Source organism: Trichomycterus rosablanca, chromosome 23 (assembly GCF_030014385.1).
Source record: "Trichomycterus rosablanca isolate fTriRos1 chromosome 23, fTriRos1.hap1, whole genome shotgun sequence".
Taxonomy (NCBI): Eukaryota; Metazoa; Chordata; class Actinopteri; order Siluriformes; family Trichomycteridae; genus Trichomycterus; species Trichomycterus rosablanca.
This window is the reverse complement of record NC_086010.1, coordinates 18,249,564-18,269,559: the sequence shown is the minus strand read 5'-3', so window position 1 is coordinate 18,269,559 and position 19,996 is coordinate 18,249,564. Positions and strand designations below refer to the sequence as shown.

At 45.0% G+C, this 19,996-nt stretch overlaps 2 protein-coding genes across 2 annotated transcripts in view; both read left to right on the top strand.

The window, feature by feature from the left end:
- prex2 (phosphatidylinositol-3,4,5-trisphosphate-dependent Rac exchange factor 2) overlaps positions 1–12,884 on the top strand; it is a 41,782-nt gene extending 28,898 nt beyond the window's left edge. The window contains exons 33-41 of the mRNA XM_062985259.1: positions 69–271; positions 709–811; positions 937–1,080; positions 1,390–1,504; positions 6,834–6,900; positions 7,564–7,754; positions 10,139–10,241; positions 11,164–11,231; positions 11,448–12,884. Coding sequence (XP_062841329.1) covers positions 69–271; positions 709–811; positions 937–1,080; positions 1,390–1,504; positions 6,834–6,900; positions 7,564–7,754; positions 10,139–10,241; positions 11,164–11,231; positions 11,448–11,493 — 1,040 coding nt within the window. The 3' untranslated portion in view covers positions 11,494–12,884. The remainder of the gene's footprint in view (positions 1–68; positions 272–708; positions 812–936; positions 1,081–1,389; positions 1,505–6,833; positions 6,901–7,563; positions 7,755–10,138; positions 10,242–11,163; positions 11,232–11,447) is intronic.
- Positions 12,885–14,455: 1,571 nt separating this feature from the next.
- The window catches only part of c23h8orf34 (chromosome 23 C8orf34 homolog), a 29,493-nt gene continuing 23,952 nt past the window's right edge, over positions 14,456–19,996 (top strand). The window contains exons 1-3 of the mRNA XM_062985736.1: positions 14,456–14,543; positions 19,614–19,761; positions 19,848–19,979. Of these exons, the coding sequence (XP_062841806.1) occupies positions 14,475–14,543; positions 19,614–19,761; positions 19,848–19,979 (349 nt within the window). The 5' untranslated portion in view covers positions 14,456–14,474. The remainder of the gene's footprint in view (positions 14,544–19,613; positions 19,762–19,847; positions 19,980–19,996) is intronic.

Below are 19,996 nucleotides of genomic sequence, written 5' to 3'. Positions count from 1 at the left end.
TCTTGTAGTTTTGGAGAGGTTTTGTATCTCTGTATTACCCCCCCTCTTTGTCTCTGTGTCCGCCTCAGACTCGGAGGTCCAGCTCAGGAGGGACATGGTGTTCAGTCAGAGTCTGGTGGGCGCGGTGTGTGGATTTTCCGAGCACCTTCAGGCCACGTTGAATCGGCTCCTGAGCGGCGAGAGCGAAGCTCAAGAGAGTCGACGCTGGCTAGAGCAGATCTCCCATACCGGCCTGCTCCTGCACTTCCAGTCCCTGCTCTCTCCGAACCTGGTAAGTGTGTGTGTGTGTGTGTGTGTGTGTGTGTGTGTGGAGAACATGCCACCCAGGAGACGTCCATGTTTAGCATCGCAGCTGTGCTCGTGTTTTTTGTTCAGTCGGATTTAATCCCGCTTGATCGCGTCCCTCCGTACTGACACCAATCCGTTCTGGTGCTAAACTACTCACAGATCACGGAGCTAAAATAGCAAGAAGGGCCTGGGTTCGATTCCCCAGCTGGGCGGCCATGCAAACAGTGTGGACTTTGCATGTTCTCCTCCTCATGCAGTATGTGTGAATAAGTGTGTATGCAGGTGTGTATATAAGTGTGTGTGTGTGCACTGTGATGGACTGGCGACTTGTCCGGGGTGTTTCCTGGCTTTTGCCCATTGTGAGTGACACCCACTGTGACCCTGACCAGGGGTCTTTACCTGGGGTCTTGTCTTTTGCAGACAGATGAACAGGCCATGCTGGAGGACACACAGGTGGCGCTGCTGGACCTGGAGAAGGTCTCCTTTCACTTCAGACCATTAGATGGAGAACCACTCACTGCCAGTAAGTTCTAGATCAAACACACCTCCAGTCGTCTCAAGTCTTATTGGTCTTTTTTGGGCCGGGGGGGGTTCATGAAACATGTATGTATGTCTTTACCATGTGTGTGTGTGTGTGTGTGTGTGCAGACACGCCCATCTCATACCAGGTGGAGGGCACACGGCAGGCCATGAAGGTCTTCTTCTACCTGGAGGGTTTTTACTTCGATCTGCTTCCTCAGAGACTGAGACATGGTGACGGGTTCAGGATCCTCCCCGTCCTCTTCACTCAGGGTACGGTCAGCCGCCCGGTGTGTGTGTGTGTGTGTGTGTGTGTGTGTGTGTGTGAGAGTGTGTGTGTGTGTGTGTGTGTTAATGAAGAGAGAGAGTTCAGAATCCCTCCTGTATCTCTTCTTTACTGTTAGCACCACAAACAGAAAGTATAACATGATAAAGAATTGAAAGGAACCGTTCACTTAAGGCTCACTTGGACTCCAGGACACGGACGGCCGATTGGACGGAATAAACAAGCATGGAACTGAGCAGTGAAGCTTCGGTTCTCATTAATACTCATTAATTTAGTTTTGGTTTTGTTTCCTCCAGCGCTGGAGAGCATGGAGGGTTATTACTACCGAGACAGCGTGTCAGTGGAGGAACATCAGGCTCAGATCAACGCCGCATCGCTCGAGAAGGTCAAACAGTACGACAAGAGACTCAGGTACGATCCGTCACCGACATCACCGCTTAATAACCGTCCAAATCAGGTTTTTTATTTATTATTTGTTTTGATTGTTTTGGTGAATCCTCAGATGCGTTCTTTTCATTTCCGAACCACAGAGACCCTCCCGTCTGGGACGCCGTCTGGATTTCTGTGCTGTTTTTCTTTTCATTACCGCGTCCTGTCAAGAGTCCTGACAGACCTGCGACTCATCAAAATAATAAATCCTTCAAAGCAAAGAATAATATGAACTTTATGATAGATGCAACAAAAACTGTGCTTTTTATTACTGAGTAACTTAAATCTGTCGCATATCAGCATCTAGATCGTGGATATTGGTTTGAAAAAGTAATTCCTGTTTATTAGATATCTGAATTATTACAAACCATCAAACAAAACAAGAAAAAAACAACAAACTTTTGAAAACTCTTTGAAGTCAGGATCAAAAAATTTCTCCCAATTTATCGTAGTCAGTTTGTCTTCTGCTGCTGGTGGATCACTGATTGCAGTCGAGGTGGGTATATCGCTGCTCACGCCTCCTCCGACCCGCGTGCAGCCCTTAGCGGAACCCTCTATCCACCAATCAGGGTCCTTACACAGCGTTTGAAGACCCCGCCCATTAAGTCCGGTTATCCTGCCCTAGCAAAACCGTGTCTGCTGCAGACACTGTCAATTTTGCCCGCTAGATGGCGCCCAGCTGACCGGTCGCACAACGAGTTTCAAACCGAGGAGTTCAGAATGTCGGCACTGGTGTGCTAGTGGAATATCCCGCTGCACCACCTGGGCGCTTTTGCAATCATTTTAACAATATTAAAAACAGGTACCGGGTGTATTTCTGCCTTTTAGTGTTTTGGGGTAGGCTCTGGACCCACTGCGACCCTTTCCAGGATGAAGTGTTTAGTCAAGATGAATCAACAATTATTATATTACTAAATAATTATCATGTAGAATTTAAACAAGCTGTTCAGGTGGTGGCTGGTAAATCTAACTAGCTTAACGTATCTTTGTTCATTTCCCAGTCTTAGTCATGTCCGATTCCCAACTATCAATCCCCTGCTGCTTGCACAACCCTGATCCGAGAGCCGTATCACCACCGATCTGCGGCCACTTCTATTCACCTGCCAGTCTTGGTTTCTTACACAGAGCCGTATCGCATATGGAGAGACACGCTAAGCTCCTTGTGCCCCCCCCCCTTTATTTGACTAGTCCCTGAGTTTGCATATCTCAGCGGCAGTAGGTAGAGACCCCGTCATACCTTCCCTCCCTCAGACACGGCTGGTGTTGGTGTTTCTCTGGATGCCCGGCCAGGCCAAAGGCCTTTCCTGGCACAACCTTCCTATTTCTGCCCATTTGGGTTTGGGACCTGCGCTGTTGAGTGCGCCTCACAATGTTTAAGTTAAAATAAAGAATGTATATACTCCTTATGCATCAGCTCTAGTATCCCGAGCCCGGGTTGCTCCGCTGGAGGATTTCCTCATGCCGATCGGACCCCCGTGAGCACCTCAGTGACCCTGAACGTACTGTAGCGATGATGATGATGATGATGATGATGAGGTGCAGAGTCAGCGTTCTGTATTAATAAATATCCGGGTGTGACGTCCGAACCTGCAGATGCTGCTGAGCTGTTTGATTTTCTGCTGCGTCGTGAGATTCGGAAAGTCATTTTGTTCTCCTGTAATAACTCACACGTGGGGGCCAGCCTGCGCCCAGCTCTCCGTGCGGCGGCGTCAGAGAGGATTTTATTTAATTTATTTATTTTCTATTTTTATTTCTTTGTTTTTTCCTTTTTCTCACAATTTAGCTTAGCCAATCAGGAGGGTGTTTTCTCCTGGCACGCGCTCCCTTCTTATTCGCCCGTACTCCGGTGGATTGGTGCGTGTGACGCCAGTTTAGCGCAGGGAGAGTCACGCCGGTCTTCACGTCCCTTCACTTCTGTACAGGCGCCTCGGGATACTAACCAGGGTCCTTACACGCCCTCGAAGACCCCGCCCAGCAGACTAGTGGCTGATTTTGTCTGCTGCACTGTCTACACTGCTGATCGTGCACACTAGGGGGCGGCAGTCACTTCTTAATGAGCTTTAAGGGTTTTTGAACATCACTACTGCCACAGACTTTAAATGCCATAAATAAATGGCGATCAAGCGACTCTTGCCAGTGGTCCAGCTGCCATTCCCTACCTCAGGCGTGGCCAACAGGGTCAGTATTGGGTCAGTGGTGCACTGACCAGGCTTTAACAACAGTCTGTTCATTCCACGAATGGCACAAGTGGTGTCCGGATATTAGGACCACCTACAAAAAACGCATATGTCCGGAAGTATTTGGACGGCAAGTGACCTCTAGGTGATCCTCTCAGCTAGAACTACACAAGGCTTCTCACAAAGATTTGAAGTGTGTCTGAGGGGATTTGTGCACATTGTGCAGTTCATTCCAAAGCTGTTCAGTGAAGTATCTTTAAACCGAGCTCAGAAAGGGACCGTCCCTAAACTGTTGCTGCAAATTTGTTAGCATATAATTTCCCTGTTGTGGCTCAGAGGGGGCGTCTCGATACTTTCACTCATATAGCGCTCTATTATTTATTCTGCACGGTCGGTAGCGCTCGGTCTCGTACCGGAGGTGGCAGATTAATGACGAGTGTGTCGCCGTCTGCGTCGGGTTAATGAGCCGATCGACGGGGGCAATAAAAGTCCAGTTCCAGGTCACCGTTTCCCCTGGACACGCACAGATAACGAGATAAACGAGGGAGCGCGGCTGTAGTTCAAACACAGTCGATACCGTTTTATTGCACTAAATCAAATCAGCATGCGGTCGATTTATTGCTCTTTATCCGGCGATGCTGAACTGGACTAACATACGGACAAACATATGGCCGGAAGTATGTGGACGCGTAACTGTGAGCTCGTTGAGATCCCAGTTTGCGAATGTCACAGCCTACTCTATTCTGCGAAGGCTTTCCACAACATGTTTGAGTGTTTCTGTAGTAATTTGTGCCCAATAGGCGGAATGATGGCTTATTGGGTAGCAATTTCACCTCACAGCAAGAAGGTGAAGCATGTTCTCCTCAGGTCTGCGTGGGTTTTCTCCAGGTGCTGCGGTTGCCAGTCCAAAGACACCCAGTGCGGCACATTCTCAAATGCCACGTCCAAACCATCTGACGCCGCTCTGCCAAAAATAAAACCACCATATAACCACAAGCCGAGACTATATTTAACGACGTGTACTGTGTGTACCTGTGTGTGAGTGACGTTACCGAAACCAAATGCGGTGGATTTATTCGTGGGCTGAAGGGCACGCGGAGGACGAACGCCATTTCATACTTTCCCGAGGCCAAAACGAAAAGCAAAACAAAAGCGATTCAGCCTGGGACGCGACCCAACATTTAAAAAATGAAATCAGAAATGAGAGCTGATTAAACAAGACCGCAGAGTGCAGTAAGTGGGTTGGCTGCAGCCAGCTGTATTACAGAATAGGTTTACTGGAACAGTGATACACAACACCGCCAAAAGTACGTTGGACGTCCTGTCCTGAAATTTGCACTCATTTGTCTTCTGGGAAGGCTGTTTGCAAGATGTTCTGACTGTGTGTTGAGGTCAAGTTTTCGCACCACGTCTTTCTGGACCCGGGAACAGGAAAGGGCCTTCCCTAAACTGTTGTCACACATTTGGAAACCTGCTGTTATATGATATGTTATATGATTGATTTAATGCACCAAGTGTGGCTGAAATGCTTGAGCTCAATTATTAGAGTGGCCGAATCCGCCCAGCCACTGGGGGGCGCACTCGTCAGTGCGCTAGCTCTAAGTGCGCTCGCTCTAAGTGCGGATCCCAAGCCCGGATAGTAACGGTAGGGTTGCGTCAGGAAGATAATCCGGGGTAAAAATCAGAAGGGAGGCATCAAAACGCAGCAAATAGAACCGAATCAAACAGTAAGCCTATTTCCTAAACGTTCTCCTCTATGTACTATGTACTGTCCTCGCAAGACCTGCATGAGAGTGGCGATTTCGGGCAGACAACCTCACACTGCCACGCCCAGAATTTCAGCTGTGAGCGCCAAGCATGCCACACCGGTCTCATTAGCGAATTCCAAACTGCCCAGGACGTATATCTGCCAGAAACTTGCGCTATATCTCTAGGATTCAGCCACGCTAAGCTGTATATAACTCACCCCCCCCCCCCCCCCCCCCCTTCAAATCTACTTCTGTGACCCACTGAAACCAGCGGAAACGTGTTCAAAACACAACACACGCCTGCAAAACCGGCCCGAACCTGTTCAAAACGGAGCAGAATACGGGTGTGATTACTACAGACGGAATTAGCGCCCCCCGTCCCCGTCGCTCCACGTACCCCGCTAACCAGGCCCAGATTGAGCTGTTTGGCGCAGTAAGGCGAATATTAATGTTATGTCAGACAGAAATGTTAACAAAATTAATGCCCCCCCTCCCCCCATAATGGCCCGCAGACGGAGCCGTTCTGAAACAGACGCGCCTCATTACTCACGCCGGGGTTTTAAATGATGATTTTAAACTCTTCTGTCCTGCAGCGTGCAAAATAAATCATTTATGCTCATTTTTATGAAATCATATATTTATTTATTGACTGCGTTGTTAACCTCGGCATTATTCACGATGTTTATACAACACAGAGCAACACACTGAACCGAAGTATTCGTCCACCACCCGTGCGGTGCGGGTGCCTTGACCGACCAGCAGGTGTCGCTGTTGCGGCCAAAATGAGACAACAGATTTTTATAAAATGTATTTAATTTATTCATTCATTGTCTGTTTTACTGCCTATTTATGCTGGTCAGGGTCGCTGTGGATCCTATTTAATTTACATTACATATTCAGAACAATGCTAGGCGTCCTACAGACATAGGGCAGCGGTAGCTCAGCAGTTGAGGTACTTGGCTAGTAATCAGAAGGTTGCCGGTTCATTTACATTTACATTATTGGCATTTAGCAGATGCCTTTATCCAAAGCGACCTACAATACTGTGACAGTACACAGTCTGAGCAATTGGGGGTTAAGGGCCTTGCTCGAGGACCCAACAGCAGCAACCTGGCAGTGGTGGGGCTTGAACCAGCGACCTTCTGATTACTATTCCAGTACATTAACCACTTGGCCACAAATGTCACCTCCTCGCTTCCACAACACTTGAGGTCCCGACACAAACGGTGGAGGAATACAAGAAGCATAGCGTGTTCCTCCAGCCATATACACAATATAGCCAAAAGTATGTGGACAGCATGACCACCAAAATCATGGTCATTCATTCGCAGCAGTAAAAAGCAGTCAGCCGTCCAGGTCATCTGAAACCTCTTCTCTCTCCCGCAGGGCGTACAATCTGGACATGTCCAACCTGAGCACAAACTCGGCCCCCAAAGCCGCCTTCATCGATAAGGTACGTGACCACACCCTCAGGGATCTGTGACGTATAGCATGGTTTTTATTCAAAGCGTCTTACAATTGTCACTAAGCTACCACTGTCCCAAGATATTACAACAAGCAAACACCATCACCAAGTCCCTGGATCCTGGTTTATATGTACATCACATGGCCAAAAGTATTCGGACACCTGACCACAAGTATGTCGGACAGCCCATTCTCTGCTAAGTATAGTGTCGGCCCCTGCTTCGCAGATATCACAATCTACTCTGGGATTCTATTCTGCGAAGGCTTTCCACAAAATTCTGAAGTGTGTCTGTAGGAATTTGTGCCCATGCTATGAGCTTGTCAGACATCGCATTCTACAGTATTAAAATAGACTGATCTCTCACAAGACTTTGTGGATGTGTGTGGGAATTTGTGCCCATGCAGTCAAATGATGCCAGCATGTGTATGGCTGGGCGCTGATCTTGGTCACTTCTTGGTTTTTAAATCGAGCTTTCCTTCATGTCTATATAGAGCTCAATTTTCTGAAACAGGAAGGGCCTTCCCTAAACTGTTGATGCACCATTGGAAGCATGAATGTTCTGCTGTAGTACCCTATAGTGTATATATTGTATATATTGTGTGTATGTTGTTTAATTAACTATATATTTTCCCGGCTCTGGTCTCTCTGTAGCTCATGTGCCCTCTGAACGCCCTGGACGAGCTCTACCGGCTGATGGAAAGTTTCATATCGTCCCGGCGTACGGCCGCGTGCCAGTTCACGGCGTGCCGGGCGTCCGGGGTGGGCCTGCTCACCGTGGCGTCGGAGCTGTGCGCTCGGCTCGGGGCGTGTCACATCGTCCTGTGTAACAGCGGAGTTCACCGGTCAGTACCGATCCTGAGTGTCTGTGGACCCTGAGTGTCTTTAAATCCCGAGTGTCTGTGGATTCCGAGTGTCTGTGGATTCCGAGTGTCTGTGGACTCCGAGTGTCTGTGGACCCTGAGTGTCTGTGGATCCTGAGTGTCTGTGGATTCCGAGTGTCTGTGGACTCCGAGTGTCTGTGGACCCTGAGTGTCTGTGGACCCTGAGTGTCTGTGGACTCCGAGTGTCTGTGGACCCTGAGTGTCTGTGGACCCTGAGTGTCTGTGGATCCTGAGTGTCTGTGGATCCTAAATGTCTGTGGATCCTGAGTGTCTGTGGGGTCTTTCCCCCAACCCATCTACCCTTCCCTCTCTCAGACACCGCTGATTGATTTAATAGAACGTAAGAACGTGACTAGTGTGACGCTTTATTTATATTATTATTTTGTTTTGGCATTTGCAGTCCTCTAGTACAATTCCTCTGCATGCTGCTGGCATTTGAGAGACCCAGACTAGCACCTCCTTCACATGCAGACGATGGCTGCTTCTTTACACCAGCTAGCGATGGAGTCTCACAGAGACCCGTATCACGTATAGACTCACATTATGCCTTATGTGTTCCTCCACTACTCGTCAATGAGGTTATAAAGGTCACAGAGCCATCAACCTCGAGAGCTCAAGCTATTTAATTTCCCTCCGTCTCCTCACCGCCTTCCATTTTTGATGATGGTTAAATTACATTCATATTTTACTCTTTTCCTCCATTTTTTCTCCACATTAATATTGAATCTCTCGTTAATATGAGCACTAAACCTCCTGACTTATTAATGTGACGCGCTATAAATACTCGTTTTATAATTACACATTGCGGAGTCACATTAATATCCAGTCCGTGTCGCCGCTTACGGAACGTCTCGGCGAGATCCAGGCGCTTCCAGACGTCTCTATTAGTCATGAGAGTCATTTGGAGGTCCATAGATCACCTGAACTCAGAGCTCCATTTATCTCACAGGAGCGTAAATATTTCACCACCTGATTCATGTGATCCACTGTTCCAGCTCGGTACCTCACGTATTCCTCACATGTTCAACATCTACCTTCAGAAAATCATTTTATATAAAAGTTATGGAAGTTTTCTGTATACTGAGACTTGGGCAGGACTAAATAATGCTCGCTAGCGTCTAGCTGGTGTGTAGAAACCGTTTCTTGATTTCTGGTATTATGGTTTAATATTTATAATATGACAGTAGTGGTATGATGGTTATGGTGTAGTGGTGTGTATAGTAGTTAGTGGTTTGATGCTAATGGTATGGTGGTATATATGGTGTTAATGGTATGATCTGTGTATAGTTATTACCAGTCTGATGGTAATGGTATGATGGTAGTTGAAGGTTTGATGTTTGTTAATATGGTGGTTGATTATATTGTGGTGTGTATGATAGTTGATGGGATCATGGTTATGGTGTAGAGGTATGATGGTAATGGCATGACTGTAATGGTATGATGGTTGAAAGTGTAGTGGTGTGTATCATAGTTACTGGTGTGACTGTATTGGTACGATGGTTATGGTGTAGTGGTGTGTATGGTAGTTAACTATATGATGGTGTGTATGACTGTAATGGTATGTAATGGTTATGGTGTAGTGGTGTGTATCATAGTTACTGGTGTTACTGTATTGGTACGATGGTTATGGTGTAGTGGTGTGTATGGTAGTTAACTACATCATATAATGGTGTGTATGATGGTAATGGTTATGGTGTAGTAGTGTGTCTGATGTTAATGATATGATAGTGTGTATGATAATTATTGGTATGGCTGTAATAGTATGCTGGTTATGGTGTAGTGGTGTGTATGATAGTTACTGGTATGACTGTAATGGTATGATGGTTATGGGGTAGTGGTGTGTATGATGTTAATGATATGATAGTGTATATGACAGTTATTGGTATGGCTGTAATGGTATGCTGGTTATGGGGTAGTGGTGTGTATAATAGTTACTGGTATGACTGTAATGGTATGATGGTATGACTGTAATGATATGATGGTATGACTGTAATGGTATGACTAATGGTATGATGGTTAATGGTATGACTGTAATGGTATGACTGTAATGGTATGACTAATGTTATGATGGTTGATGGTATGACTGTAATGGTATGATGGTTGATGGTATGACTGTAATGGTATGATGGTTACTGGTATGACTGTAATGGTATGATGGTTACTGGTATGACTGCAATGGTATGATGGTTACTGGTATGACTGCAATGGTATGATGGTTATGGTGTAGTGGTGTGTATGGTAGTTACTGGTATGACTGTAATGGTATGGCTCTGTATGGTAGTTAATGGTCTGATGGCTGATGGTACGGTGGTTAACTTTTGGTACGATCTTCTCCTCTGCCGTAGGTGCACCCTGAGCGTAACCCTGGAGCAGGCCATCGTCTTGGCCCGTAGTCACGGTCTGCCTCCCCGCTGCATCATGCAGGCCACCGACGTCATGAGGAAGCAGGTATGTATTTACTGAGACTGCTGCTGCTCAGACTCCACGGTGCAGAAGAACGGAGCTCTGTAACTATTTTTAATTTTGCTGACCCAATTAGTTTAGAGCGCGCGAGCTTCGAGAAAATAACAGCCGCCCTCGTCGGAGTAACGGGGATTTTTTTATATCAGAGCCTAATCGTCGGGGCGTGACGGGCTTAGCACGGGGATTGAAGTCTCTCATGTGTGTCCTTTTCTTCGCGGTTGTTAATGCGATTTTACCGACGTGTCTCTGCCGTTCTCCGCCGTCGTCTCTCACTCGATGTTTTATTAATTAAAGCTCACGTAGCCCGAGGAGCTACCTGTGGTGTCTGAGCATCATTAGAAAATTCAAACAGGTTCGTAGAGTCAGTGTGAGGAAACCGGAGAGGTCAAATATCAAGTAAATAAGACTCGGGTGGGTTTGAGTCCCACTTATGCACGTCAGGACTCTTGAACAAGACTCTCGAACTTTAAAAATGGAACTCAGATCACATGGCTATTACCGTTCCAACTGTAAAACGTGGTGGTGGTAGCTTCACACTATAGAGAAGGAACTTATGCTATAGAGAAGGAACATCCTTGACGAAAAACTCCTCCAGAGTGCTCTTTAACTCAACAATGACCCGAAGCATAGATCCAAAACAACACGAGGGCTTCGGGGCAAGTCTCTGAATACCCTTAAGTAGCCCAGCCACAGTCCAGACTTGACATAATTGGGGGGAAAGTGAATACATAAATATTTACTTTATTTTTGCCCTAGATAGCCAACTTGCTGCTGTTTACATATTGCTCCGGCCCCCGCCGTCACTTCCAGCTCCCCCTTGTGGATATCCGTCCATCTGTATTTAGATCTGACTGGCAGGCATGTGTGGAATTCTTCATCTCATCTCATCATATTTTCTGTTTTTTAGGGCGCCAGAGTGCAGAACTCTGCCAAAAACCTGGGAGTGAGAGACCGCACTCCGACTTCGGTGCCAAGGTAGGAAAAGCCGGCCTGCTTCTTCCACAAATACACACACACATAACACAGGAAACCACACCAACGCAGCGAGATTCGACCCTACACTGGTCATCCCTGGGTCTGCCGGTGTGTCTTTACCTCCAGAAGATTTAGAACCATGTTTAGAACTGTGCCCATGGTTTTGCAATAGGATGCCCATTAAATAAATAATCTGGTGTCATTTTCTGTTGGCAGGTTGTATAAGTTGTGCCAGCCTCCACCCCCGGACGGTGACCCCTGATCTCTGATGGTTACGAGTCGTCCAGGATGGACCCCGGAGCAGGCTCAGACATTTCTTCAGTAGAAAGTCTGAGGGATCTGCCATATCTGTGCCTGGCATCACCAGGAACTTGAAACAAGTGTGGTGTGTTTGTTCTCTGGGGTGCCGACGAACCTTCCGGAAGGGTGGCGGGTGCCAATCAAGGAGGCACCTCAGACTGTACCAGTTGTATACCAGAAATATTAAATAGGAGGGAAAATGTAGATTATTTGTACATTATTTTTATAAAAATGGATGTGAGTGGCTGAAAGCCTTTATACCAGGGGTGCACACCGGAGTTCACCTGCAGCCACGCCCATCCTTCATAGAGGAGATTGGACACCCCTGCTTTTATACTCTGTGCTGATGTTTATTCTTTTGATGTTTTATGTATAATGGTAAGCAGATGGTGGGTGGCCAAAAATCTTAGATGACTAGTGAACACGCTCCTGTTTTGCATTTTTCATTAATTAAATAGTTAATTAATTAATTATTTGTCTGTTTTGCCACCGCTTTATCCTGTTAAGGGTCACGATGGGTCCGATTCACCCTAGACAGGTCGCCAAGTCATCATAGAGCCAACACACACACTCCCACACACACTCATACCTAGGGAGGACTTTAGCAACTCCAGTTAACCCGACTGCACATCTTTGGACTGTAGGAGGAAACCGGAGCGCCCGGAGGAAACCCATACAGACACAGGGAAAGAATCAAACCCATGACCTTCTTGTCATGAAGCAACAGTGCTACCCACCGTGCCAGCGAGCCACCACAGTACAAATCATATAATCAGAAAAACAAAAGGTAAAATTAAGCACAAGTAAGCACATTCGTGAAAGTAGGAAGTCACATGATTCCTATTTATCCGGGCTTGGGACCGGCACTGTAGGTGCACTAATATGTATGTGCCCCGTAATGATTAGGTTCACCTATCGGCAATAAATATTTTCATAAATGTGACACACCATTCTCATTCAAATTGTTTTGCTGATATTATTTATAATGAGAAACGGATTTAATTCAAGAAAAATGTGAAATAGAAGCATCGGACTGCTGTTCTTAGACTTTTGGTGCCCACGGTATGAATATAAATATTCCTAATTAACACAAAACATTAAGCTAAATAATCAGAGTGGATATAATGTACTGTAGGTCCTTATAAATATAAATATAAATATAATCTCATTATAATTTCTGCTCTACACACAGTGTACACAGTATAAGATGTATAGGGTGTGTATCTGAAGCGCTCAGTACTCAGGAGGAATTCTATATGATGCTATAAAGTGTCGGTGTTTGTTAGAATGTTGCAGACAAATGTCTTATTTTTATGCAAATAAAGGAAGGAGAAAACATCTCCGCAGGCTGTTTCTGCGCTTGCAGGCTTCGTCTCTCGTGTTGGACGTTTCTGTAGCCCAGACGTGCTTCCACATGGTCGGCTGTCATTACTGTAAAGAAAGAGAAAACAACAGGCGGCTTTTCATGAGCGTTCGAGTCTCTTATTACAGGCCGCTTCCACTGGAGGGTCGCAACCCAGAGTGGGTGGTGAGCAGGCACCAAGGGGGTTAAAACTTTTTTAAAATTTTTTTTTTTATAGAACCTACTGGTTTTCTTATTTCTGCTTGAGTCAAAATTAAATAAGTGTTTATTTAAATAAAATCACACAACCATCGATTTAAAGTAGGTGTTTAGCTACATCGTCCTCAACTAAGACGATTTAACTTGCTGCTGGAACATGAGCGACACCGTCCACAGCCAAGCGAGCTTCATTTTGCCTACGTGCTACAAAGAAATCACTGCTTTAGTTTTTCTTTGTTCATGTCATCAACAACAAACGTTTAAGATTATACTGATAATATCATGCTAATATTGAGGTTGTTGTTTTTTTGCACAGCAACATCTCAGCCATGATGTAAAGCTTGCTCGACTGTGGAGAGTGTCATCTGTGTTCCAGCAGCTGTTTTATTGTGTGTGGTTCTTTAAATACATTGAGTGCAAAACCTGCTGCACTGTATATGCCAAAAGCATGTGGATTCCGGACCATGAGCTTGCTGGACATTCTATTCCAGCCCTTGCTGCAATAACAGTCTTCACTTTTCTGAGTAGGCGTACATAAAAAAAGGTCCGGGGAGCAAGCCCAGAACGTTTCCATGTCCTTTGGCATGTTTTCCCATGCGTATGTCTGGGTTCCTGATGAATTCTGATTTACTTGAACAAAAAAAGGAAAAAAAAACATACAGTAGTGGGACTGGCTGCTTTCAATTGTGGGGTACTGGACCCACTGTGTTCACGACCGGGACCTGCCGTACGTAAAAAATGACGAAATGTTGCATTTTTTATATTTTAATATATATATATACATATATATATATATAATTATATAATTATTATATATGTATAATATAGTATAAAATAGTACAGTATAGTGTAGAATAATATAGTACAGTACAGTAAGGTACACAATACTAACAATATTATCACAATATTAACATTTTTTAATATTAACATATTTGAATAACATTCAGATCATGTGCATTTTCATCCTAAACATTTCTATAATTAATTGCTGAGCCTCACCTGTCACATCCAGCGCTAATTACCACGCAGGGTGATAAACCCCGCCCCCTCATCAGTTCTTAGCCAATCAGAGCGCGTGTTTCTCTGAGGGCAGGTTTGGGTAGGTGAGTTCCCTGAACTGGTGTACTGAGGAGGCGCGGCTGGATGCTGCGGGACCGTCCCGTCTGATCCGAACCCCTCATCAGCCCCGCACCTCCAGCACTGAGTAACAGTGAGGATCGAACCTGCAGCTCTGCACTACCCACCCTGTGATGTTTAAGTGAAAGCTGGTACAGGCGCGCGCCGTGGTGGAGATGAGGATGCACGGGGATGCAGCAGGAGCGCGTGCTCGCCTCGCCTTACATTAACGTAAATGTGATGATGAGAGGAGATTTCTGATCCTCATGGCGTCTCAGCAACAGTCCAGAATCCAGTCGTACCTGGAGAGGAATCAGATCGGAGCCCTGTTCGAGGTGAGAGCGCTTCGTGCTTCTCTTTTCTTCTCTCTGTTCGGTTAAAGCTGCTGAAGATCCTCGTTCTTCACTCAGACCCTAATCATGTTAGAAAGTCCTGCAGTGCTGCACACACAACTCATGCACTGGTGCATTCATCACATATACACACACATATACCAAAGCTCCCTGTGTTCTATACTATACTACACTATACTGTACTATACTATAGTATTCTATACTGTACTGTACTGTATAGTACTATATTATTCTATACTGCACTGTACTGTACTCTACAGTACTGTACTATACAATATTATTCTATTCTATACTGTACTCTACTGTACTATTTTATACTATATTACTGTATATACTATACTATTCTATTTTACACTGTATTGTACCCTACAGTACTGTACTTTATTATATTATCTACACTATACTGTATTGTACTATATTGTTCTATATTACACTGAATTGTACTCTACTGTACTGTACTATACAATATTATTCTATACAATATCATTCTATTCTATACTGTACTGTTCTTTACTAGTCTATACTGTACTATATTTTCTATTCTACACTGTACTGTATTCTATAGTATTGTACTATACAATATTATTCTATACTGTACTCTACTATACTATATTATGCTAAACTGTACTGTACTTTACACTAGAATACTATGCTATACGATACTATTATATGATATACAATACTATACTGTACTACATTATACTACACTTAATACTGAACTATACTATATTATATTAGTATATTATTATACTGTACTGTACTTTACACTAGAATACTATGCCTTACTATACTATTTTATACAATATTATGGACTATACTGCACTACATTATAATATACGTAATACTGTACTATACTATATTATGATATACGATACGGTAATAAATATACTATTCTATGCTGTACTGTTTGATATACGGAAAACTGTACTACACTATACTAAATTAGTATATACTACACTGTACTAAACTATATTCCATACTTTACTATAATATAATAGTTTACAATACTGTACTATACTACACTATATTTTTTTATAATAATGTACTATATGCTATGATGTACTAAATATACTATTTCATACTATGCTATATTATACTATTTTATACTATACTGTACCGTACTGTACTATTCTATACTATCTCATACTACACTATACTATCCTACAGTATACCCTTACTCTATATATTCTATACAATTCTACACTATTCAATGCTGCACTGTACGGTACTATATTTTCATTAGTACATTACGGTGTTAAGAATATTTGGAACACTGCAGAAAGTTTCCTACACATCTCACAAAGCTGAATTATATTTACTTGATTAATATGGGCGCATTATTTCAGAGATGAATGTTTACTGTGTAGAATGTTGATCTCCACATCAAACATCAGCAGATAGATTTTTTAACCCACAGCTTACTGATCATATAAAACCTATAACTAACTATAAACACCCCCTTATAATCATAATGTAACCAATAACTGACTGATCTAAAATCAGTGAAATAAATTCCGTAACGACATGAGCATTGTTTGGACGCTCGGGCTTTGTGTGATGTGTACAAAGTGCTGACGGATCAGTTCTGCCCGACCAGGGGCTCGGTGTACATGACTGGAATACGAACATGAGGCGAGGCTGAAGGAACAGCGCTGGTATCAGAGATACGGCATCAAGAACGGCAGTTTTATCATTTCCTCCTGTCCGGTCTCTGATACTGGATTACGCTCAGTGATTCCTGGCCGGGAGTCTCCAGAGAAAACCAATGTGGATATGAGGACCACCGGTCATTTTCGGCATTTAGCAGACGCTTTTATCCAAGATGACTAGAGGTTTAAGGTCCTTGTTCAAGGGCTTAACAGTGTGGGATTTTAAACCAGCAACCTTCTGCTTACTAGTCCAGTATTTTCACCACTAGGCTACAACTGCCCAACTGACTACAGACTGTGAGCAGAGCTGACGATGGACCACAGGATCCCACCACCCGCTACGCCCTTGTGATGCCCTCTAACTTTTGATGTACCTTAATAATAAGCTTCGGAAGGATCGACCCATCTTGATCGGACAGTAGGGGTCACTGTTGCAGTAGCAAAGAGAAGATGTATCTCTGTCCATCCCTCCCACGTCCAAAAAACAATCATGCATCGTGATATAGCGGCTTAAAATAATAAGAAGGGTTCAGACAGCAGGTCAGGAACATTTCCATGTTTTTTGGCATGTTCTCCCACATGTATTTGTTTTCCTGATGAATTCTGATTCCTTTAACAGGAAAAAAACATACAGTAGAAAAACTGGCTGCTTTAAATTGCAGGGTGTTGGACCCACTGTGTTCCTGACCATCAATTAGACGTTTTTTGACCTAAAAACATATATATATTTTTAGGCTCTGAATCTTTTATTTCATTTCCACACATCATTATTTCTCTATTGTCGCAGCTTTGATGTTCGAACCCAGAACCGTACCCTGACCCTTATGGCCGCAGATGTTAAATAGGCAGAACAGAAATCCAGAACGGCTTGGCGTGGCGCTCGGTCGGGCCCGCCGGTGTTCAGGGAAGGTTTCATTTGCACAGCTGCAGGTTTGCTCAGGCCGGTGCTGATTTTGCACTTTGTCACACGCAGCACTTCCGCCCTACAGACTCACCGTATAAAAGCTGAACTGGAACCCTGTGGTTTTATGGCGCCCCGGCTATTATTAGATACGGATTCATCACGCGGCTCTGAGATGAACGGCGTACAGGAGAGTTTTATGGCTACTGGTCACACGTTCGGCTGTTGTTCTCACTTTTTCTTAGCTGTACTGGGGCCGCCGTTGGTCCTTGTAGCTGCTGTAGCCATATTCTCCTCCATTCATTATCATATACGGTGTTGTACCATGTGCCACACCCTATATGTGGTAAAAGATGATAGACTCTCATCCCGTTACTGGGATTACATTGTGTTGGGGGAAAAAAAAAGTGCCAGTCGAACCCTATTGATTGGCCGCTTAGAGAATTATTTATAGGAGTCGATAGCGTGGAGTTCAGGGCAATCAAACCCACACCCTTCTTGCAGTGAGGCAAGAAACACAACCTCAGATCCTCCAGGAGAAAAGCACGGCAGCGTCATCAGGCTGGAACATCTTGTCTCGTCATAAATAAATGAAATGTAAGATTTAATCACAGGATGATTTTAGTTACACGTCGGTCTGCCGGGACCTGATTCATTACCGAACTGGAACGCCGTGTTCACCCCCCCGACGCCCGGAACGCCGTAAATCCTGCCGGTGGAGATCAGGAGGTGATCGCTCCTTCATCTCTCATCATTTAAAGGAGAACCGGCTCAGGTGGGACCAGATTTATACCAAACTGCCCAGTCGTTCGTCCACTCGCGTCTCCAGAAAGAAAACGAGACAGAGACGTCTCACAATCACATACACACACACACACACACACACACACACACACTTGATCAAACTTGGTTACTTATACCAAGGCTGTAAGCATAATATATATTAGAGGGAACACACACACACATGCATGAAGAAACGCACACATACACACTCACACATGATCACACACACATATTCATGAAGAAGCACACACATACACACACGCATGCATGAACACACACACACACACATGCATGAACACACACTCACACATGATCACACCCACACACACATGCATGAACACACACACACACATGTATGAAGAAGCATACACACATGATCACACCCACACACACATGCATGCATGAAGAAACGCACACATACACACTCACACTCAATCACACACACACACACACACACACACACTCACACATAATGCCACACTCACACAATCACACCCGCTTACATATGCATGAACACACACATGATCACACTTTCACACTCACTCTCAATCACACACATACACACACACACACACACACACACACTCACACACTCACACCCGCTTACATATGCATGAACACACACATGATCACACACACACACTCACTCTCAATCACACACATACACACACACACACACTCACACATAATGCCACACTCACACACTCACACCCGCTTACATATGCATGAACACACACATGATCACACACACACACTCACTCTCAATCACACACATACACACACACACACACACTCACACATAATGCCACACTCACACACTCACACCCGCTTACATATGCATGAACACACACATGATCACACACACACACTCACTCTCAATCACACACATACACACACACACACACACACTCACACATAATGCCACACTCACACACTCACACCCGCTTACATATGCATGAACACACACATGATCACACACACACACTCACTCTCAATCACACACATACACACACACACACACACACACTCACACATAATGCCACACTCACACACTCACACCCGCTTACATATGCATGAACACACACATGATCACACACACACACTCACTCTCAATCACACACATACACACACACACACTCACATCCACAGACATAATTCAGTCAGAAGAGCATCTGTATGGCTGGTTACTGATGGTGCTCCGGTTCATCCCAAAACTGTTCATTGTGGCTGAGGTCAGGGCTCTGTGCAGCTTCTGTTCATGGTTATATAGCTTTGTGCACAGAGACACAGTCAAAGGACCTTCCCTAAACCATTGCTGCAAAGTCAGAAGTGCATAATTCCCTGTATGTGACCCCTTTATTACACCTGTTTATTAAAGCCGGTGTTTTGGGGGAGGTGGGAACGGATCCGAGGTGAAGAAGAATAACCTGAGTGTTCCAGCTGACCACCGGGAGTCCTTGAGAGCTGACTCACTCATGCTGAGTCGATACCCTGGAGGAGTTCCAGCAGACTTGGCGGCGGTTCAGCTCATTCATTAGCGAGACGGAGAAGGTTCCTCACCGCCGGTCCTGCTGAGGAGGAACGGAAGAACATGACGTCACGTTTGCGTCTGGATGCTGAGCTCATCGTCCAGTAGCAGAATATTCCAGATCCCTGACCTGTGTGTGTGTGTGTGTGTGTGTGTGGACTCGTTTAAACGTCCTGTACCGTGTTTTTTAGGAGCTGATGACCAAACTGATCACCGAAACCCCCGACTATCCGATTCCCTTCCTGATCCGACACCTGCAGACGAAGCAGGACGGTCCGGGCCGCCTGCAGAGGACGCTCTCCGGATCCGCCGCCCTGTGGGCAGAGTCCGACTCCTCAGGTGACTGCCTGACACGCCCGTCTCTGACCCTCCGACCCTCGGTTCGGGGAATATCAGATCTGATCTGTTACCGCTGTGATCCACAGAAATCAGAACCGATCCGCGAGATCTCAGGAGTTACGACCGAGCCTGGCAGGTCCAGCCCAAAAAACCCAAGAAGTCCAAGAGTGACCTGGCGGTGTGTAACATCTCGCCACCTTCACCCGATTCCAAATCACGTAAGTAACATATCAAC